Source organism: Gadus morhua, chromosome 23, assembly GCF_902167405.1.
Source record: "Gadus morhua chromosome 23, gadMor3.0, whole genome shotgun sequence".
NCBI classification, from domain to species: domain Eukaryota; kingdom Metazoa; phylum Chordata; class Actinopteri; order Gadiformes; family Gadidae; genus Gadus; species Gadus morhua.
In genome coordinates, this window is record NC_044070.1 from 21,768,550 (window position 1) to 21,791,827 (window position 23,278).

The 23,278-nt window shown below is 49.9% G+C and overlaps 1 protein-coding gene across 6 annotated transcripts in view; it reads right to left on the bottom strand.

Moving 5' to 3' along the window:
* Positions 1 to 5,233: 5,233 nt before the first annotated feature.
* The window catches only part of epc1a (enhancer of polycomb homolog 1 (Drosophila) a), a 33,043-nt gene continuing 14,998 nt past the window's right edge, over positions 5,234 to 23,278 (bottom strand). For all 6 annotated transcript variants that reach the window (XM_030349017.1, XM_030349016.1, XM_030349019.1 and 3 more), the window contains 10 exons: positions 22,937 to 23,085; positions 20,367 to 20,520; positions 18,842 to 19,000; positions 18,378 to 18,467; positions 17,438 to 17,586; positions 15,479 to 15,927; positions 11,003 to 11,124; positions 9,680 to 9,818; positions 8,802 to 9,177; positions 5,234 to 7,046 (listed from right to left, as the gene is read on the bottom strand). In XM_030349017.1, coding sequence (XP_030204877.1) covers positions 6,974 to 7,046; positions 8,802 to 9,177; positions 9,680 to 9,818; positions 11,003 to 11,124; positions 15,479 to 15,927; positions 17,438 to 17,586; positions 18,378 to 18,467; positions 18,842 to 19,000; positions 20,367 to 20,520; positions 22,937 to 23,085 — 1,860 coding nt within the window. In that variant the 3' untranslated portion in view covers positions 5,234 to 6,973. The remainder of the gene's footprint in view (positions 7,047 to 8,801; positions 9,178 to 9,679; positions 9,819 to 11,002; positions 11,125 to 15,478; positions 15,928 to 17,437; positions 17,587 to 18,377; positions 18,468 to 18,841; positions 19,001 to 20,366; positions 20,521 to 22,936; positions 23,086 to 23,278) is intronic.

Consider the following 23,278-nt stretch of genomic DNA (forward strand, 5'->3'; position numbering starts at 1 on the left):
CTCCTCTCCTCTCCTCTCCCCTCCTCTTCCCTCCTCTCCTCTCCCCTCCTCTCCTCTCCTCTCCTCTCCCCTCCTCTCCTCTCCCCTCCCCTCCTCTCCTCTCCCCTCCTCTCCTCTCCCCTCCCCTCCCCTCCTCTCCTCTCCCCTCCCCTCCCCTCCTCTTCCCTCCTCTTCCCTCCCCTCCTCTCCTCTCCCCTCCCCTCCCCTCCTCTTCCCTCCTCTCCTCTCCCCTCCTCTCCTCTCCTCTCCTCTCCCCTCCCCTCCCCTCCTCTTCCCTCCTCTCCTCTCCCCTCCTCTCCTCTCCTCTCCCCTCCCCTCCTCTCCTCTTCCCTCCCCTCCCCTCCTCTCCCCTCCTCTCCTCTCCCCTCCTCTCCTCTCTCCATCCTTGAAGGAGAGGGGACCAAAGGTTCAAATGGACCTCAGTGGGGGTTTTGCTTCTTTACTTGTGTTGTCGGCCTGTGGGTGTGCGTGCGTGTGTGTGTGCGTGCGGGCTTGCGTGTCTGTGTGTGTCCTCCGGCCTCCAGAAGAGTATCTACCATGTGGAGGCAGTGGGGGTCCTTCCCAGCAGGTACTACACCCCCTCCCTGACGAGCCGTCCAGAGAGGAGCCCGTACTGAACACACTTACAGGCTTTGTGATCGAAAACGAGCAGTGGGGGGGGGGGGGGGGGGACTGGGGGGGGGGGGGGGGGGGGGGGGGGGGGGGGAGGGGGGGTATCGATCGATCAGCCCGGGCTACCTCTCCTCATCACAGACGCCCCCCTGCCCTCTATTGATATGAAACAGCTTCATTGTTGCGGACCGATGGGTGTTGGATGAGGTGTGGGACTCCCCTGCTCTACGGAGAGCCGGACGACCCACTGCTGGAGAGACGAAGAGGAGGAAGAGGAGGAGGAGGGAGAGGGAGAGGGAGAGGGAGGAGGAGGAGGAGGAGAGGGAGCAGGAGGAGGAGGAGGAGGAGGGAGGACAGGAGGAGGAGGAGGAGGAGGAAGAGTGAAGGCCGTGCTTTCTCTCATTGAGGGGAGAGAGACAAAGACAAGTCCTTGGCCGGGAAACAGAGAGACGGGCAGGAGAGAGATTGAAAGGGAGAGAGAGCAAAAGGAGTGGGTAATTACAATCATTGGATATTGGAAAACAGGATGTGTGTGTGTGTGTGTGTGTGTGTGTGTGTGTGTGTGTGTGTGTGTGTGTGTGTGTGTGTGTGTCCTCTCGAGATTGCTAATTAAACATGTAACGCAAGTCTATTCACAACATACAATATGACAATTACAATACACTCATGATTTCATTCCATTAAAAGATAATTGTCTCTTTTGCAAAAAGACATTGACGTGCATTGGCACAGCAACGTCGCTTCAGACGTTGGTATGTCAATGCCAATCAAGAGGAGTCCTCAAAGCACCCTCCATCCAGACTATATATTCCACTGGGTCGTAACGCATTCATACTGATAAAGACTGATGTCTCCATGACATTTCGCAAATGAGAAAATCTTATGTTGACATATTGTAATTTGCAGCCTTAAAGACGAAATGTGTAGCATTTGAATTAGCTCGTAGCTTAAAATAACTTGGTCATTTCTGTGGGCAATGCTGAGATTCAAATAATTGGATCAATAAAAACTCATCCTAGAAATGTTTTCTACAAATAAAAACTGCTGGCCAGCCCGAACCTCTCTATGTACCTCATCTATCTTTCTCAGCCCGCTATTCGATCTCCTGCCTTCATTATCCTCTGGCTCTCTCTATCTCGTAGGTGTGTGTAAGAGGTATCCCGAAAAAGGGTTTTGTATTAAAAAAAGAGTTGAATCTGCACTACTGGAACCAATGAAGCGCAGAACACAAACAGTAAGTTGTAAACGCAGCAGAATAAAAACCTAAGTTAATTACTACAGCAACATGTCCATGTAGCCTTCACATGACTCACAACCTTAAGCACGCGCGCACACGCACGCACGCACGCACGCACACACACACACACACCCACACACAAAGGTACATCCATATTCTTCATGTGTCACTCTGTCCTAGGGACAAGGCAAGGGTTTACAAATAAATACATGAATGTTAATAAATCCATATAGATATATATTATATACACACACACGGCATGCGTTAAAAATAGGAATTCCGACAATGCTAGAAAGAGAGAGAGGGAGAGGGAGGAATGACAGTGAGTAAGAGACCCACACAGGAAGTCCTTGTGTCCGAGAGGAGTTCCCCAGATAAAGCCTCCTTTGAGGGTCTCCCTGGTTAATGAGCTCCACAGCTCTATAGACGCCCTGACGGAAGCGGAACCCCCAAAAGCACGGGGCCCCCACCAACACACTGGACCTACTGTAGCGCAAAGCAGCTACACACACACACACACACACACACACACACACACACACACACACACACACACACACACACACACACACACACACACACATTTCTGGAGACAGATTTCGGCTGGATTTGATCGAAGGATGTTAGTGGTAAGGTTTTGGTTGGACGTCGAAGCAATGCAAGGGGGTTTACGGACCCATGTCGCCCTTGCGGACCCCCCTTGCGTCCACCACAAGGGCCTGGCGTGTGCCTCCTGAAAATTGTAACCTTGTGTCGAGGCAATGGAGGACCAAGGGCTGTGATTGGTCCGCTAAAATAAACCCGACGTAAACCCAACGCAGAACCAAGACAGGTTCCCGACTGCGTCGAAAGCGACTGCGTGGTCATTGCGTTGCGTCAACATGGAACCATGACAAAGCCTTTAGTGTTCATTAGGCTAGGCTGCTGATTGGTTTGGAGCTGAATCCAGTCTTTTTGGAAATTGGTTATTAATTGGCTCAGTCCAACATATTCACAAGCTAATATATTCTGTCCTTCAAATGAAAGGTCAAATGAAAGGCTTGTCGGAGGTCAAAATTAATAACATCAAATTGGCCTGCATAGTGTCTGAAACAGAAGCATGAAGACTAAATATCCAGATCCCAAAATGAGTTGAAACGCTTCCTAAAGCTGTATCACCAAATGTTTTTCCTGGTTTTTCGTTTAGTCCATATGATGGGACTGTGAGGAGATGATAATCAGCTGTAGGTGAACAGCTGCAACAACACGCTTGGTTGGTCTGTCACTGAACACTGAACCACTGGAGGGGAAAACAGATCTATTGATGTGAGGGCCTATGGGGGCTTATAACAAAGAGAGATCTGAAGCTTCTGGAGACAAGCATCTAGTATCTGCTATCGGCCTAATGACATGCATGTCATTCATGCTATAGACAGCTTCTCTCTGCCTGGAGAATTTTGATTTGTATTTTGATTTGAGTTTCCCGATTATTACTTTTTTCTACTTCAAGTGGTACTTGACCGGATATATAGTAAGGCAGCAACCAAGACTGCTTTAGATGGGGCCGAATTCTGTTTCAGACACTATGTGGGCCTGATTGATGTTAATTTAGACCCCTGACAAGCCTTTAATTTGAAGGATTTTTAGAGGACTTAATACATTAGGTTAGGAATATATTGGACTGAGCCAATTAATAACCAGTCTCCAAAACGACTCAATTCAGCTCCAAACCAATCAGCAGGCGAGCCTAATGAATCAGAACGGTCGGATCCACGTCTGAAATCTCCATTACTGTCAATCACGCGTAGCGTCGCAAGTTTAACGAGTTTACTTCATGACGGTCCACACGTGCGCGTGCGCGTGTGTAGATTCGCCCTTCAGACCGAAAGGGTCAGCAAAATCTGTCACGGGCTTCTTTAATAGGTCCATGGTTATGGGCCCTCCCTCGAAGAACGCCACCTGTCGTCCCGCGCCCTGTTCTCGTCTGAAACGGGAGAGGCTAACAGGACTTGGCGCGGCGCCCGTCCAATCAGGGCCGCCGCCCGGGACATCCGATCCAGCTGTGGTCAACAGCTGCATCTCGTTTTTGTGGAAAAGCCATTTCGGTCATCTACCCCATCCCCTCCCCACGATCTCCGCGGCGTGGTTTACACGGGCGGGGATGTCATCATGGGCAGAACCCAGTTGTCAAAAGGAGAGTCGTTAAATATTAAAGGGGCTCCCGTTGTTCGGTTGTTGCCATGGCGACGCCGTCTGATGTGATGGTGTGATGGTGTGATGGTGGACGCCGGAATGACCTCATCAGGAGTGATGTCTGAGCAGAGTGCTGGGTGTGATTGGATGAGGAGGCATCTTGTTCATTCACTCCACATCACCCGCTCCCCTTTCTCTCCCCAGTGGCTCGTGACGAACTGTTGCTCTGCATCTCTACCAATGAGCTCCGAACAGCGGTGCGCGCCACGGACCGGAGGGGAATGTGGGCTCTCACACTAGGCAAGTTTGCCTGTTCCGTGCTGCAGGAAGATTCAGCACGATTCCCCCCCCCCTCCCCACTCCCCCCGCTGGCCCGTGGTCACTCTGCTCCCAAAGGCCGTGGCCTGGGCACGATTGCTCCTTCATTACATACGTCATCACGTCGTAATACGATAAATACGTCATCACCAAGCGTGGTGTCCAGCTGCGACTGAATGCTGTCGCTGGCCCAAATTTCAGGTAAACACTCGACTTCACTGTCGCACCAACGTAAACCCACTCGTGAACCGCTAGCCGCCATTGTTTAAAATGATTGTTGTGGGGAAGAAGGGCATGGACCTATAAAGAAAGAAGGGTCGCGCAAGGACTACGTCATCCAGCTCACGTTGCGTAGCCGCGTGTGTCATCTCATTAGCATCTGTACTTTGGCCACGGGGCTGTTCCGTGCTGGAATACGGATGGCGTGGTCACACTAGCCAAACGTTCTAGACTTTAGTATGCAAATGAAATCGGGCACGGGGCCGCGGCCCTAGTTTGAGTGGCCCCTTAACAACCGTCTTACTGGGGTTTCATTCATTTATGTGGACATGCACTGCAGGGAATTTACTTTTGTATTTATTTATTTTCTAATTACTTAACTTGTGATTTGATTTGCATAACTTTTCAAATTTGAAAAACACTTTGGTAAAGCACACCCAACAGAAAAAAACTATACACACAAATGAGCGCCTACCAGAGCTACTTTCCAGTGACCGTTGTGGAATATCTTATTTCCAATTTGTTTTTAATAATCGTCTCACTGGTATTTCATTAGTTTAAATGGACATGCACGTTAATTACTTAACTTCTACTGTGAATTGATTTGCACTACTTTACAAATTGAAAGACTTTTGTGAAACACATCCACATAAAAAAAACAACAACAACACTGTATCAGTTCACATTTAATGCCCTGGGCTTTATTGTCATATTTTAGTGAAAGTTTTGTCACATTTTCTCTTGTTTAATGTTCTATTCCCCTCCCTCCCCCCCAGCCCCCAGTGTGGGACGTGTATAAACCTCGGTAGTATGTTTCCTGCCAGTGGGCTGGGCATGACACAGACAAGAACTGCTACTAAGTAGCGCCATCTTTGTGCCAGACTCTTCACAGAAGAGAGGTATGTTTTCCCCAGAGGAAGGCACCCGATACGTGGTGTGTTGGCCTCGCAGCCACGTGAAGATTCTTTTTCCAAAAAGAAAAAAATATTTATAAAAAAAACCAACAAAATTAAAAAGACGAAAAACAGAACGAGGGGGATTGAGAGGAGGAGAAAGACAGGAGGAAACTAATGGGTCCCGTGGCTCTTCTCCTTCCTCACGTCAGCCGGTTTTGTAGTCAAACAACTGGAATGATTTAGCAGACAGCGGCGTAGCAGCTACGTCGCTAACGCAGGAACAAGTAGCAAGAGTCAAGTCCTTAAGAATAAAACAAAGAAACCGAGTTCAAGAACGGAAAAAGGATGAGGAAGACAAAAACAAATTGATACTCTTGAAAAATCTGTGTTGTGGTTTTTATAAACAGAAACTGGAACGGAAAAAGAAAAGCAGCATTGATATAGAAACGGATAAAAAAATAATAGTGCTTTGATTCAGAAGAGGTGGAGGCCACTTCTAGGAAGAGACGCATCCCTGGTTTGTTCCTTGTGTCAGGTTGGTGGGGGAGGGGTGGGAGAGGGAGACAGAGAGAGCGAGAGAGAGGGGGGAGGGGGAGTGCTTCCATCCAGACATCCACCCCAAGCCAGTAGCATAGTCCACCACCGATAGACCAAAGGAAATCAAACTACAAAAGAGTTCGAGGGGTGAGGAGCGAAGGGTGTCAGACCTGCTTTGTGTGTTCACAACATGTATATAAAATAAAATATATATATACCCAGGAGACCGTAGCTACCAGAAAACATACACTACCGCACAGGAACAAACGAAAAGTACAGTGTACAAATGAAACGAAAACCGATACAAAATCATAGAAAAATAAAATAAAAACTGTAAACACAGCACAATAAATAGATTTTTAAAAAACAGCAGACTCCGCACCATGCACATGATGTGATTAGAAAAAAAAAGAGGTTTCTCTGTACAACTCCGTCTCTCGCCACACGGCCCTCTTCCCTGAACCCCCAACACATTAATTTACTCACACACACACACACACACACACACACCAGACACGCACACACACACACACACACACACACACCAGACACACAGTCTCTTATAACCCAAGTGCAAAACATCACAAATGGACCACTTCTGTATCCAAGTAACATATATACAACAGGGGAAAGTACAAATGTGAAGTTACTGTACATATACTTAATTCATTTTTTTTCTTCTTGCCATATTCATAATTTACAGATGTCAATCTTTTTTTTTTTCCACCTTTTAGCAGTAACATTAAAAAAAAGGAAATCAAAGTAAAAAAAAAAAAAAAAAACGAAATAAACAAAAACAAACAAAGAGCGGTTTAAGAAAAACGCAGTTGAGAGATGAGATTTGCCGCCGAGTCTCCGCGGATGGATCCGTCGTTCCCGGAGCTCCGACCTCATCCCGGTCCCGGCGTCAGCGGCGTCCCTCGCTCGGCCATCCCGATGCTCCGCCCCCCCAGGGAGGATTCTGGGGGCCCCGTGGCGGCCCCTACGTCACCTCCATGGCCACCGTGTTGTCCACTATGCTGCTGAGCGACGGCGGCTCGGGCTCCCGGCTCTCCCTGAGGAGGAAGACTCGTCAGTGGGGGTCAGGGGTCACCGGGGTCCAGGGGTCAGGGGTCATCAGGGGTTAGGGGTCATAAGGGGTCAGGGGTGTTGAAGGTAGGGCTGGAATGAATGCTTTAAAACATCTTAAACTGAGGCGCGCAGCACAGTGGGAGATGGGTGTGATTTATTTTGCTTTTGTTAATCTTGTTATTCTTCAGATAAAATCCAAAATTATTATTTATTTATTTTTTCCCTTACAGAAAAAAATAGATTAAAATCTATAATCGGGTTTGGTTTGAAAAAAATCAGATTTTAATTTTTTAGGTCAAATCACCCAGCCCAGAAGGGTGTCCTAGGAATGACTGGATGAAGCACCCATTCATAAGTTTGCATATGCATGTGTGTGTTTACGTATGCGTATATATGTGTACATGCATCACCCATCTTGATGTTGGTTCTGTTTGTCTTGTTTTTGTCCTTATTTTTAACTATAAGCGTCTACTTATGCATTAGCACTTTGTATTTATTGTATTTATTTATTACATTGTTATTTTTTCTTGTGTCCTTCCATTGCTGCTGGGCTGTTCTGCAACAAACAAATTTCTCCTACGGGGGATTAATAAAGTTGTATCTTATCTTATCTTAAGACACACCTTCAGTAGTGAATGACCCATTGAGACCTCGACTACCCTCACACTTCAACAGCCACTAACTATTAACTAGTCTGTGACTTCCTCGTCCATCAGAGCAGCTCATTGAGATGCAGGCCCTTCAGCAGCAGGGAGGAGCTGCGGCCTCTTGCTTAAGAAGGCCTACAGGTTAGGCCTCAGATATGGAGGGGTTGAATCCAACATTACACCACCCCCCAGACGTTACAGGGGAAATATCATAGCACCAGGTGTGAGTGTGATTGGGGTGGATGGGCGTGTCCCCCTAGCCACCAAACGTTGCTCATCTATCCGTCGTACATCTAGACGTCTTGACACGCCCACTTGTGATGTCAGAAGAGGCAGATTTTCAAAATGGCTTTTCACGGCTAATCACCCTCACACCTGGTGGTAAAGTGTGTCACCTTTAATCAGCTTTCAACCCAACTTTCATGACTATTTCAATAAGAACTCCTTATCCTTATGTAAGCGTCTTAGGGTACCATATTAAGCGCTATATAAATTTCATTTATTATTATTATTATCTTCATACAACGGTTAATATAGACCTCTGAGGGGCCCCTCCTAAACTAGACCCATGAGGGGCCCCTCCTAAACTAGACCTCTGAGGGGCCCCTCCTAAACTAGACCTCTGAGGGGCCCCTCCTAAACTAGACCTCTGAGGGGCCCCTCCTAAACTAGACCTCTGAGGGGCCCCTCCTAAACTAGACCTCTGAGGGGCCTCTCCTAAACTAGACCTCCGAGGGGCCCCTCCTAAACTAGACCTCTGAGGGGCCTCTCCTAAACTAGACCCTTGAGGGGCCTCTCCTAAACTAGACCCTTGAGGGGCCCCTCCTAAACTGGACCTGAGGGGCCCCTCCTAAACTAGACCTCTGAGGGCCCCTATAGACCCTTGACGGGCCCCTATATACCCTTGAGGGGCCCCTCCTAAACTAACCCTCTGAGGGGCCCCTATAGACCCTATGAGGGGCCTCTCCTGAACTCGACCGTGTGGGGGCCCCTCCTAAACTAGACCCTTGAGGGGCCCCTATAGACCCTATGAGGGGCCCCTCCTGAACTCGAGCGTGTGGGGGCCCCTCCTGAAGCCGAGCGGGGTCTCACCGGGGGTCCACGGGCGGCGCTCCGGGCCCCTTGGCCAGGGGCAGGCCGGCGGCGGCGGCCAGCTTTAAGGCAGAGGGCGCCACGCCGCCCAGCGCCCGGGGGAGGTGGCGCGCGCCCAGCCCCCCCGCCGACGGCACGCTCAGGCGGAGGTTGTTCCCGATGAGGACCTGAGTGGGGCCGGCGGGGGGGGAGGGGCCCAGCAGCCCCAGGGCGGCGGCCGTGTGCGGGGACGAGGAGAGCAGGCTGGGCGACGCCGCGACGACGGGCTTGGAGGAGGGCTGGAGGAACACGGGGCCGGAGGCGGGCGGGGCCGGGGGCTGGTTGCCACGGTGAGGGGCGGAGGAGGCGGGGGAGGGGTGCAAGCCCTTGAACACACCTGGGGGGGCAGAGCGATTAACACCGGCATCAGGTTTAGGGGGAGGGGAATGAAGTCATGGCACTTCCTGTACGCTCTTATTGTGTGTACAGTACTTAGCGTCGTGTACTTAATGTACTCTTATCCTAGCTGTCTGTTGTTTACGTGGAATGGGTTAACCTAGTGATGGTTAGTGCTGTGCACTTGGTTTATGAACATCCTTACTGTACCGACAGAGTTACATTGTTGTTTCTCTTTCTCCTGAGAAATGTACTTAATGTACGTCGGTACTTTGGATAAAAGCGTCTTCTCAAGTGCCCTGAATGTAAACGAAATCGGATTAGCATTCTTCTACTTTGTCCGTTTCAGTAAATACACCAAAAAAGGAGGATATATATCATGGATTTGTGCGGGACGCAGTAGATCCAACAGTATGGGCGGAACCCTCTGCGGTCATGTGACAGAAAGGCGCTCTGTGATTGGTGGATGGGGGTAGGAGGCGGGCTGTGGAGCGGACACCCACCTGAGGCCGGGAGGACCCCGTTGACGCCGCTGGGCGCCGGCTCCTCCTTGGCCTTGAAGGCCAGCAGCTGGTCGCTGGTGACCAGGGCGGAGGCGGCGAACTGGGCACTGGCCTGGTCCAGGGTCTTAGATACCAGGCCCTGGGAGGGGAGGGGAGGGAGACAAAGGTTATGAGGGGGGGGGAAGAGTACAATGTAGAGAGGAGGGACAGAACGAAAGCAGGGGAAAAGAAAGAGCAAGAGAGGTAAGGACAGAGGGATGGAGCAAGAGGTGGAAGAGATGGATTTCCAAGAAGGAAAAGAAAGTGAGACAAAAAAGAGACAGGAAGAACCGAAAGGAGTAGTAATGATCGAAAGATGAAGGGTGAAACAGAAGGGAGAGAAATGACAGACACTATTAGGATGGTGCAGGGCAGAGGTAAACACTCTGTGAACGTGGAGAGCACAGCCTTATTCATTACCAAACAGGAAGAGGTAAGGTTGAGGAGGGAGAGGATGCGCCCGCTTCCCAAAGGACGGGGCAAACAAGGCCTCGAACCGGGAAACGTGCTAGAAGTAGTCCTGATAGTCCACTAGTCTTTCATATTATTTCAGCAGTTTACTTGAATAACGGCGTTAGTTAGCACGTTATTAGTGTTTACCCCTAAGATGAAGATAAATTATTACTTTATCGGTCTTACAAATTTGGGGTGCATGTATTTCTTTCGACTGACCAATGTGTGGTGACCTCATGATCATGCTCTACCCAACTGAGTACAGACACGCCTTCTGACCAGTGGGGGAACTCTTGGCTAACTGGCTTGATTGAGTTCTCTCATTAGCTTATTGATGTACGCTTTAGTACTAGCTCGCCCCTGTTTCGCCACTGTTTCAGTACTACCTAGCCACCCTGTGTGTGTTTCAGTACTACCTAGCCATACTGTGTGTGTTTTAGTACTACCTAGCCACCCTGTGTGCGTTTTAGTACTACCTACCCACACTGTGTGTGTTTTAGTACTAACTCGCCATACTGTGTGTGTTTTAGTACTAGCTCGCCATACTGTGTGCGTTTTAGTACTAGCTCGCCATACTGTGTGTGTTTTAGTACTACCTAGCCACACTGTGTGTTTGATTACCACCTAGCCACACTGCGTGTGTTTGAGTACTACCTAGCCACAGTGTGTGTGTTTGAGTACTACCTAGCCACACTGTGCGTTTCAGTACTACCTAGCCACCCTGTGTGTGTTTGATTACCACCTAGCCACACTGCGTGTGTTTGAGTACCAACTACTCCCCCAGTGTGAGCCGGCTCGCGGCGCTGTTTACCACCTAGCAGGCGTACTGACCTGCGTGCTGGCAGCGGAGGGCGCGTCGCTGGCCGCGAGCTGCTGCTGGATCTGCTCCAGCTGCTGCTTCTGCATGAGGGCCAGCTGGGCCTGGTGCTGTTGGTACTGCTCCAGGCTCAGCACTGAGGAGGAGGAGGAGGACATCACTGAGTCAGTGGGGACTCACACACACACAAACACACCTCTGATAGTGGGGCTCAATGGTTTAAAACAAACACATTCAGACGACGAGGTTAACCTGTAATCAGGACATGAGCCAGTGTCTCCTTGGACTGGTTTATAGCGGAAAATAAGGAGGACAGACAGACAGACAGACAGACAAAAGCTTGTCAGAGTGGAAGAAGCCAATTAGGTAGTAGGTCTCCCAGTTTGTGGCTGGAAGACTGAATTCAGACCGAATATAACAATCCTGCTAACGCACCACCCGATCGGGCATCAATACATCCAACCCAAGATGTTTGCCAGGGTGGGAGCCACAGTGATGTGGAAGTCAAACGTTTCCTTAACTCAGAGGAAAATCATTTACAAGAGATTATGTTCCACAAAAACAAAACATAATCAACAAAAAACACAAAAATGTAAACTCATTTAAAATGCTTGAAACCGAGCTATTTCAGTGTTGCACAATGCAGCCGTGACCTTTCAGTTCGCGACCGAACTAAAAGTAGATGTTCAGGCAGTGACTAAGACTTTCCTGGAAGGCAGAAGCCATTGTTTGAGCCTTTACAGAGAGAGGTGACAGGGCGGGGGTGACAACATTAGCTAGCATTCAGGAATCGTATACTCCCAGCCACCGAAAGTACACCATACTTTATTCTGCGTCTAGACAAATCGTTGACGCATGCACCATGACAGGCCGGGAAACGAACCGAAAACCATCCCCACACCGTTATCAGGTAAATAGTTATACTTTCTACTTCAGTGCCATAACAGTTGACAAGGTTTCGCGTCTGGTGGCAAATTATTTCAGGGCGGAGAACTAATTTCCCCAGATAAAATTCCCATTATGAACAACTCCCATTATAAACACTAAAACAATCAATTTTCAAAGTTATAATTGACAAACCACCCGCGCACACACACACACACACACACACACAGACACGACTCAGCATTGCCTCCATCTCGGAGCAGCAGAGATTCGCTGGTGTTCCAGTAAGACCGGAGGGAGGGAGTGCATACAGAGGGCCCGATTCATTCCCCTGCAGCCTCGAGTCTGACGGTGCAAACCAGCAGAGCATCGGAGCACAATACACATCCCCGGCTGGCCTTGACTTCTCTACCCCACACCTCAGCACTAGCCAGAAAATGTCATCACAACACACGCAAGTACACACATTGAACAACACAAACACACTCACAAGTGCACACAACAAAGTTGCCCGACCCAAGGGTTGGGCGGGCTCGCCTAATTTCATGCATGGTGACATTTTTCAATTCCACCCCTGTGGCCCTTACACGGTGCACATTGTAGCAGACTTTAATTCTGCGGTGAGGCCTTCAAAGTAAAAGCTTTAGAAAAGAGTTGAGCCGGTGTTATGAGAGGGTGAGACTTCGTGCCACCTGTCTCGGCTCATTCAACACACAGCACTCCTGAAACTCCCCTCCAGTATGTGTATTTTTTAAAGGCCTTTTAATGCCCCAAATGGAGTACAGAAGCCCCAGTCACGCTTCTTTGATGAATAACCCGATTTCAGTGACGACAAGTCCACTCCAACGTTTAAAGCTGCGTAGCGAAACGTCTGAACCACAAACCCGCAGACCGAACTGGCCTCTCACCACTAGCTTGTGGTTGGAGGACTTCCAGCGACGGAAAAAACAGCCGCACACACATTAGTGGTCAGTTATCAATTTTGTGGCGTGTCTAAGCACCCTCCTGGGTTGTGTAGGGCCCATGCTTAGGCTGTTCTCACGGTAGGGAGACGCAGAGACTGGGCTCAGAGCTTCCCACAGCGGTCGATAGGTGACCATTATGGCACAGGACTGACTGCCTCTACAAACAGATATGACAACCTGCCCGTCCAATCAGGTCCAGCAACTGCCTTCTGGCTGGGAATATAGCCTATACTATTACAGCATAGCCAAACATTATGAACCGTAGGTTCATAATAAAAGGAAAAAGAAACGCAAAGAAAAACAAAGCCAAGTTTTGATGCAAACTATAATTACGTTTTTGTACAGCACCTCTTCATTCTGTACAAGGATGAGCGCATTCTCTCGTTTTTAAGTGAAAACAACCTACCTATCATTCACTGTCGCTGGAAAAAAATAAAATAAATTCCCTACCTAGCCATGACCTCAACTGACAACCAAAAGGAACCAAACTCTTTTTTTTTTATGCCTAAACCATCTCTGAAAAGAGAGCACGTCCACTCTGTGGACGTGCTCTGTGGTGGCGGAGAGCCCTAGTGTATCTGAGTAAGCGCGGTATTCACATCCGATCATGAAATCCAATCTCTGGAGAGAATGTAGAGGCCCTGGACTGATTAAAAAAAAAAAAAATCGCATGCTAATGATCGGTGCTAGTGTATAGAACAACTGCGACGCCATTTCATTTAACAGAACAGCGATAAGGCCCCGCGAGGCATCGACCGAGGTGATGCCTTCCCCTAGCCTGAGTGGGCGCCGTGGGCCAATCCCAACTTGTTGGGATTGGTGTTGTTTCTGTGTACACTTATGTCCTTACAGCAAACAAGGCCCACAATTAGAGCTCAGTGATAAAGCGATCTATAGCTCGGGGCGGGAGGCAGACTCGACGGTCCGACTCCCTGTGGGTTCAGCGGGGAAAGTTGCTGGAACGTGACCGGGGATCACCGTTCCCTCTCTCCCGCTCTAGAGCCATTGTTTCTGGGTTTCCGTTCTCAGTCAACACCGCTAGACTTGGAACGAGGATTTGTCTTCACAGTCGGTCACTCTGACACACAGTGGGAACATACTACAGAGTCACTGTCGGAGCGTTCAACCATTCGAGTTTCTAGTTGATTATCAACATATATATATAATTAGTGTTAGTTTCTCGTACCAATGGTTCATGGTGTTAGCGCATGCTATTGATGTAGGCCTATTCAAATGTGCTGTTGGAAAGATCTATAGCTGTAATTATCCAAGAGCCATCATGTAAATGTAATTTGTAAAAGAAAAAAAAAAGAATATGACCCATGTCTAGAATTGCATGAAAGGACAGAATATATATTAATATATTAATAACATTCTAGTTGGCTGCTCTCTGAGACAATTCGGCTTTTTGACCGGAGCTGCCTGATGACTGACCACGCAGAAACCCTTCTCTCTATTTGTTTCGGGGAAATCAAACCCGCCTGTCGACACGTACGGCTAAGCTCGACCCCAGGAGCTGGAGAGCCTCACACGACGGCCGAGAGACTGGGGGAGGGAGGGAGGGCCGACACTTGGGGATGTTTATTTTCACAACATTGCCTCTGCTCCCTCGCTCCAGCTGTTAAATCTCGCCCCCAGCGGCCTATTTAACCTGTTTGAGTTGGTTATTATACTGCACACCGTTATACATTTTTAAACCCACGTTTGTTTCACTGTATTATAAGAGTTGTTTCGGAGCGATGATTCAACACAACACACTACAGTAAACCTTTTTTTGTGCTTACATGGTAGAGTTATACACTGACAAACATGCTGGTGGATAAAATATATGGTTTTGGATAAGGCACCAAACCAAGAACGGTTCACATCCAGCAGAGTTTAATTTCATGCTACAATGCAGCTGCTGGATGAACAAGATAGTAGTCTGTAACCATCAAACAGACTCCAGTCAATCTATTCCTCCCCTTCACCCCACAGGAACGGTAATATAGTCGACAGTCAACATCGGGAGCTATCGAGTGTCGCATCCCCCCTTGTCAATCAGGATGAATCACCATAGCAACCGACATGCCGGCATGTCAACATCTGCGGTTGAACCGTCCTCAACTCCCATGGTGAGGCCAAACCCTCTCAGAAAGAGCGAGAACAACTTTCAAGACACAAGTACGTCCCAAAAAAAAAACAATTACCACCTGAAACTTCTCTTTTAAAAGCGCCAGGAAGACCATGACCACAAACACATTACAGTTAAGCCAGTTCAACCCAAACAACGACCGGGGGCAACTGACTAACTTTCCCCCTGGGGCGGCATTTGGCCCAGGAGGTAGAGCGGGTTGGCTAGTAACCAGACGGTTGCTAGTTCAATCACCGGCTCCTCCCCAGAGTGTCGAGGTGTCCCTGATCAAGACACCTCACCCTAATTGCTGCCGACGAGCTGGCTGTCGCCTTGCCTGGCAGACACTGCTGTCGGTGTGTGAGGGTTTAAAAAATAATATTGTAAAGCGCTTTGACACTGGTTAGATAAGTGTTGTACAAATGCAGTCCTTTTGCTTTCACTTTCACTTTCACAGTACAGATAACGACCAAAAAAACAACAATACCAGCACCACCAAAGGAAGTTAACGAGCGGGCAGGCCTCACCGTTCACAGGGGGGGGCGCGGGGCGGGCCTGCGTCGGGCCCCCGCCGGCAAGCGGCCGGCTCAGTCCCGACCCGGTCCTCTGAAACCTCCGTAATAATCCCCTGCGAGACATGAACCCAGCGCCCGAGGGGTCGTGGGGGAGCGTCCGTGGTCTAAAGTGCCTCCAGCGGCAGGACTTTACGTTCAACAGGACCCGGGCCAGATCCACGGCGACGGAGGAGGTGCAGGAGGAGGAGGAGGCGGAGGTGGAGGAGGAGGGAGGAGGAGCCGGGAGGAGGCGAGAGGAGCCGGAGGTAATGCTGTCTGAGGTACTGGTGTTGGAGTCCCGGAGCGGTGAGCTCAGCGCTGGAGGGGGGGCGGGCGAGGAGGCCGGGTGCTCGGGTTCGGGGTCCGAGTCCAGGTTCTGGTAGACGGGGTCCAGGTCGGTGTGGGCGCGGTCCAGCAAGAGCCTGCAGCGAGACGGGAGGAAATGAAGAGTTATGGAGGATTCACTGATAATCAGTGCATCAGCCGATGGTGTTCTGAGACTAGTAGTATCAAATGTGTGATCACTACGGCAACATGATAAACGAAAAATAGGATAATGGGTTCGGCAAGACGGTTAGGGATCATCCGATGATTTTCAAATATCAGTGTCACTACATAAGCAATACGGAAAAATTGATTTTACAGATGGGTTAGGGATAAGGTATTCATGTCAGAGAAACTATACAAAAGTTATAAGGGATTTCTCTGGAAGAAAATAAAAAGTAGCATGTCGACCAAAATGCTGGCCCCCGAAAATTATACTTTTAAAGAAAAACGATTAGTCAGCACTTGTTAGCGATACATCAAACGACGACTCAGCAAACCTATACGCCTCCAACGCATTGGCAAGAAAAAAGAACGATAATTAAACGTCTCACAGAGGAAATGTGATTGCGTTAGAAATGAAATCCAAACAAAAAGGCCATAGGGGGAACTCCCAGCTTTCTGAGGAACAGCTGATAGGTCCCATCTAGACAAAGCTTGATTGCATTTGCAATTGGGTGGGTGTCTGAAGGAGACACCTTTTCACCCAGGGCCTTTCTTCAACAGGGACCAGTCTTTCTGTTAAAGGACTGATAGTACGAAACAGGATAAGACAGAGTCATTATTTCAGAAGCAGCAGGGAGAGGGCTTACGTTACCGTACTGCTTCCTGGCCTGAGGCAAAACACTTTATCAAAAAATGATATGCAATTAAAATCACCAGCACTGATACAACTAATACTAAACAGTTTACCAACAGAGCGGAGTCGACTTCACACCACAGTTTAAACGCAACTTTCCAATCTCACATCAACCACAAAGTCCTACAAGCGTACAAAAGATTCCAAACTTTCCAATCATCCATCTTCCTTAAAAAGCGTCCCTGCTGCTACACTTTCACACTCTTCAAATGTCTACAAACTTTCCAATCATCCGACTCCACAAACCCAAAGCTCTCCCCCTGCGCCAACGTTCCCAAACATCGTCTACCCAGACGCGGCAGAATCACAAACGCACGGACTCCCGGTGCGAACTGCCTCAGTGCCCGAGGACAAAACAAACTTTACCCACTAAACGTATGCAATTAAAATCCCCCGCACTGATACTTTTAATGCTGAACAGTTCTTTTCCAACAGTACAGAGTCGACTCCTCACCGACCACTTCCCATCAACCAAGGAATCCTGCAAGCAGTCAGAGTTTCAAACGTCTATAAACTTTATTACAGTCGTCCAGCTCTTTAAATCTTCTAGAACCTTCCCTATCCTCATCGTCTACACACGAAGCAGAACCACGACAACTCCCAGACCGGGGGGTCCGGGAGTCAGTCACCGGCCTGGGGACCCCCAGACGGGGGTCCCCAGGCCGGTGACTGACTCCCAGACCGGGGGGGCGGGGTGTGACCCCCAGACGGGGGTCCGGGAGCCGTCCTCAGGGCGGGGTGCGACTCACCGTCCTCCTCGGCCCGTGCGCCGGCGGGCCAGCCCCAGGCAGCGGCGCGGGGCCGTCAGCGAGGTCAGACAGTAGCGGTAGCGGGGGTCCCCTTGACCCCCCTGGGAGGGGCTCACCCACGGCCAGGTGCTGTTCTGATCCTGGTGAGCCTGGTGGGGGGGGAGAAAGAAAGAATTAGACTTTATTTGTGCAACACTTTAAAGTAATTTCTCTTTAAAACTCTTTAAAAAAAAAACAACGCATTTTATGATGCAATATATTTAGATGTTGAACGTTAAAATAGATCTTGACGTCTTCCGATTGTCGTTACCATCCCTATGGGGATTTATGGTTCCCTAGGCAGTCCTTTGTTGTGCTAGTTTCACTGCCAAATGTGCATGTAAATGTCCCCTCTGGCTACAGGGTCACTTTCAACAGAAATATCGGGAGAGAGAGAGAGAGCAAGAGGAGGGAAACACGAGCTTCTATTAGGAGGTGTGAATGAAAACAAAGAACAAGAGCAGAGGAAAGGAAAACCCTGTCATCAGATTGGTCTGAGCAGCAAAGCATAGCGAGAGAGAGAGAGGGAGAGAGAGACGGAGACAAAGAGAGAGAGAGAGAGAGAGAGGGAGAGAGAGACAGAGACAGAGACAAAGAGAGAGAGACAGAGACAGACAGAGACAGAGACAGAGACAGAGAGAGAGAGAGAGAGAGAGAGAGAGAGAGGGAGAGAGAGACAGAGACAAAGAGAGAGAGAGAGACAGATAGAGAGACAAAGAGAGAGACAAAGAGAGAGAGAGAGACAGATAGAGAGACAAAGAGAGAGAGACAATGAGAGAGAGAGTGAGACAGCCAGCATGGCAGCCTGACCGATGGCTCTATAAATAGCAGCAGATGAGAGTGGAGGAGGGGGACGGGGGGGAGGAGGGGGGGAGAGAGGGAGTCACAGGAGGGCACTCACGGCGTAGTATTGACAGCCTGCTTTCCTCCTGAACGCATAGCCGCCATCTGGGTCGTTCTCCTCCTCCGCCTCTGAGGAACCAGAGAGGAGCTGACACACACACACACACACACACACACAGTCAATTTATGTCCAGTCACGCTGGTGCCAATCGCTCACTGAAATGTTGTCATAGTGTTCCTTGGGTTGGCACTCAGTGTACCGGATAAGCCACTCAGATTACTCATTGTTTTGGTTCGAGTCAATAAGGAACAGGTGGGGTGGAGGTGTACAGGAAGCATCGGGGGCAGGGGCCAGACCCTTTCAACCGGCCCGCAGCGGCTCCAAGGAAGAAAAAACACGCCGGTAAACATGCAACGCGTATATCCCGGGACGGGAACAGGTTTCGGGAGAGGCGTCACAGTGAGCGACGTCATACGGGGCGCGGTTCCCAAACGGGACCAGGGTACGTGGGGAAAGGGTACCTGGGAGTAGGACTCCTCGTCGGAGCTGGGGAAGTCGTACTGGTTGAGGTCCTTGGGGCTGAACACGGCAGGCCCCAGGTGGGCGGGGGCTGCCAGCGGGGGCGCCTTGGGCTTCTTCTCGTATTTCCTCTTGGTCCGCACCACCTCGCTCTTCTCCGGCTGGGGGGGGGGGGGGAGAGGGAAGGGTGGCGGTTAGGTCATTGTTGTTGTGCTTGGCGATACGTTGACGTCGGCGGTTTCTTTGGCCCTTTATTTACTCAGCAAGGTGCAAAACGTCTTAAAGATACGTCTCTTTCCCCTTTCCATCATTTGAACAAAACCGCACACCATTTAACTATGCCGTTTGATGCACCTCCATTATATTACTTATCAACATGGGACACACACATTAAGTCCTTGAAGGGCCCGTCTCTATACCGTCAGGGAGGTGCCACAGCGACAGTGTTCACTGCCCGTTCCTTATTGGTCACAACCGCTCTGCACAGTAATCTAAAACGCAGCGCATTAGTCCGGTTCGTGCGTACGTGTGCGTGTTTGTTTTGGAGGGGCACGTGTTTGCCCGTGTATGTGGAAGGTGAGGTCGTGTGGAATGCCAAGCCATTGATATGCAGATGGCAGCACGTGCCATATGCTGCCGTGGAAACAGATGGCGCTACAAATCCCCCCCCCACCCCCACCCCCTCCCTGACTCTACCGTCAACACACTCCATCTCTGCTGGGGGAAGTCAACCCTCCATTCATGCGTAAGCCCTGGGGAGTGGTGGCCCGGTCGGGGGGGGGGGGGGGGGGGGGGGGGGTGTGTGTGGAGTGGATTGCGTTGGAAGGGCTCTCGTCACCACGGGACTACCGTGTCAATATGCAAAGTAGTCGCCATGGCGATAAGACGAGAATTACCCTGGTGACGGGCTCCGGGAAAAAACGGAACAATGGGAGGGAGTGAATCAGCTGGTGGGGGGAGGGAGAGAGAGAGGGGGAGTCGGAGGGGGAGGGAGGGGTGGGTGGGTGGGCTTACATAAGGAGGTGATTAAGAGGTAATGGGGGTGCGGTGGAGCAGGGGTTGTGACAGAGCGGCTCAATGAAGCAGTGTGCTGCGTGGAGGCGCACACGGGGGCCAACGCTGCTCGGTACGGAGCGACGAGGGGAGACGAGGAGCGAGCTGGGCGACCACCCCCTAAAACACGGCCATGTTGGGGATCAGTACCACGCGGCGGTGGAGGGGTGTTCTAGAAATGAACTCATAAATATGTTATTCCATTTGGCTGCAATAAACGGCAGGCCGCGGGAATTAAAGGGTTAACGTTGATACGAGTCCACGATCAAGAAAGCAACGGGTGATTCACTTATTAAAATGAATAACCGAGTTTGGCTTTATTCTGTGTTCCACATCCGCGGGCCAGAATGCGGTTCCAGATTTGAACAGTAAGGTGCCGCACGTCACGACTTCATTTCATTCATAATCCCGCATCCAACGCATCACATCCCCGTGACCAATAGCAGGAGGCCAGGAGGTGCGGGGGGGCCGTACCTTCTTGTAGTCCTTGAGGTCCAGGTGGTCCTGATGCCGGTACTGGCTGTTGCTGGACGGGGGCAGGATGGGGATGGTGTACACGGGCTTGACCAGGGCGCACTGGGCCAGGGTCTCCGCCATCACCTCGCTGCCGTAGTCCGGAGCCACGTATCTGACGGACGGGGAGAGAGAGAGACGGTCAGGGTCGGGCTGGCGGGGTGGCTGCTGGGAGGTGCGGTGTTTTGCCGAGTCATGGTTGGATGCATAGCGAAAAGAGCTGACCAATCGCTGAGCGTGAAGTATAACTTTGGACTCTTTGTTTTGGTCCTCACGACATGAATTTGTTGTTTTGTTGGAAAAATCCTATTTCCTGCTTTAACGACATCATTATAAGAGTGCATCGCCTTTGTATTCTCCGATAGTGGTTTCTGAAAAACCATCGGTTTATCCCCAATGGCAACAGACCACCAAGTCTGTGTGGAAAACATCAAATACCACCCACTGCCAGACACCAGCAAAACCCCAAAAAGATCCATACACGCCTCAAAGACCGATGGTTCCGTACTGTTGTGTAGAACGTATTCTCACACAAACAAGAGTGCTTGAACAGAGTATATACGAGAGGGCAGTGTGAATTCGCAATAACGCCTCTTTGAAAATAGAAAACCGACGCAACCAACTGCTGTCCCTGGCTCACACGCCAGCACCACTGTCCACATCACAGGAGAAAACTCTTCGCCCGGGCACGTATACATCGATCTGTTCATCGACGGTTGCGTAGCCACTGTCCACGACACACACTTTATAGCGTCGCAACAGTGCGGCAGGCTGTGGCATAAACCATGCGGCAAAGCAGGGGAAGGCATTAATCTTAAAAAAAATGGAGCGCATAAACCTAATCAGAAGGGGAACCTGGTATGGACTGGCTCCGGGGAGACACTCACAGTGGACAGTGTATATACAGCAGAGCACCCGTGTCTCCCTCTCCCTCCCACCTCCACACCCCCGGTCTGATATCATAACCGAGGGGAGCGAGGACGGGGAGCCGTCTCCCCTGAATGAGGTCGTTTGGGGTGTGGAAATTGGCAGGTAGTGGCGCGGAGCAGCGGACAGGCGACCCGTCTGGATACCGGGAGGAAATTGAAATGTCACCCTGAATGAAACCAGGGAAACGGACGAGGGGGGGCAGCAATTTAGGCCCGTTCTGACAGCCGCTCTCCTAGGGACCTCATTCCAGCAGTGCATCGTGTCTGTGTTGTGTGTGTGTGGTGTGTGGTGTGTGGTGTGTGGTGTGTGGTGTGTGGTGTGTGGTGTGTGGTGTGTGGTGTGTGTATATATATATATATATATATATATATATATATATATATATATATATATATATATATATATATATATATATATATATATATGGATCGCTGGCGCTGGAAGGGTCCCTGGGAAACCAAATGGAGTCCCAAGGGCCATCAAAAGAACTTCAAACTATTTTTGCGACACGTTTCACAAAATGCTATTAAGTGAAAAGCTCCACATGGAACTACAGCTTAGCAGCCGTAGGTTCAACCGCCAGGGAGGTGTGACTGCATTAAAACACACAACAATTTCTGTGTAAAATAATTAATGAATAAAGTCAAAAGGGTTATTAGCACGGGCAGCGTAGCCTGACCGCTGGGTAATATTTACACTGCTCCTGCCTAAAAGGGCTCATCCATGACACCAAATACACACAGAGTCACACAAAGGACTGGATAAGCCATTACTCACACAACCTCAGGCCCAACGCTCGTACCTACAAGCACGGACAATAAAGAGGAGCAACCAAAACACAGTGCCGCCAGAGATTACGAGTGTCCATAAAGAACAATGAACAATGGAGTCTTGTTCTTGGCTCGACACACGGAATGTCAGATCCGCCGCAAAAGGGTGGTCAAAGGGGAATCGTCGAAACGGAGTGCGTATCAAAACTAACACACCCACGCACACTGTCTGGTTGTTGATAAGAAATTGCTTCTGCAGCAATTTAAAGTGTTGCAATAACTCCAGTTTCGCCTGAACGCATGGATTGTTCTACCACTCTCTTGGACAAATGATTCTGCCAAGCGAAACTTGAATTTGTGAGTGTTTACCTGTACTTGAATCTCTTATTCTGCAAGTGCAACAGTGCATATTGGTTGACTACGTGCGACTGCACTATTCATATTGGCATTAATGAGTAGTCAACACTGCACCGTAATTAGCATTCCATGCTATTTAGCGCTTGTGGCAGTGCACCAACACAAATTGTGTGCAGCTCAAAGAAACACGGAAAACCGTCAAAACAAAACACTGCAGTTGACATAACCATTACGTCTGCCCATTTGGGCCCCTGGTGGCATTAAGGAGGGGCCCTCCTTCTCGTGGTCTCACCCCTCCTTGTTTGAGGAGCTGTACCCCTAGCCCTTAAAGGGGCTTGGGGTTAGGGGCTGTCCCTTGACGCAGATAATGAGGCCCTGCTAGAGCCTCAGTGGGCCCCTCTCTCCCACCCCGGCTCAGCCCCATCCAGACCCAAGGCGTTCATCACAGATGACTGTACGCGCGGGGCGTCCTACCTCTTCTCCACGATCTCCAGGGTGAGGTGCAGCAGCTCCCTCTTGCTCTTCTCTCTCCTCTTGATCATCTCCAGGATGGTGACCGCCCGGCTCAAGTCCCGCCGCAGCTTCAGCATCTTCTCGTACGACGCCTCGTCGTTCTTACGGTTCTGTGGGAATGGACCAATGAGAACCATTAGGGGGCGAATAATCACACGACTTCAATGCGTTTTTTTCCTGTTTGAAATGCACACTTGATGTTAAGCTCTTCAGACCGAGACTGTCATCGCTGCCCGGGGCTTAAACTCTCAAAATAAAAAAAGGAAAAAAAGGAAAGACTTCGACGCATATGCTCCAGCAGTC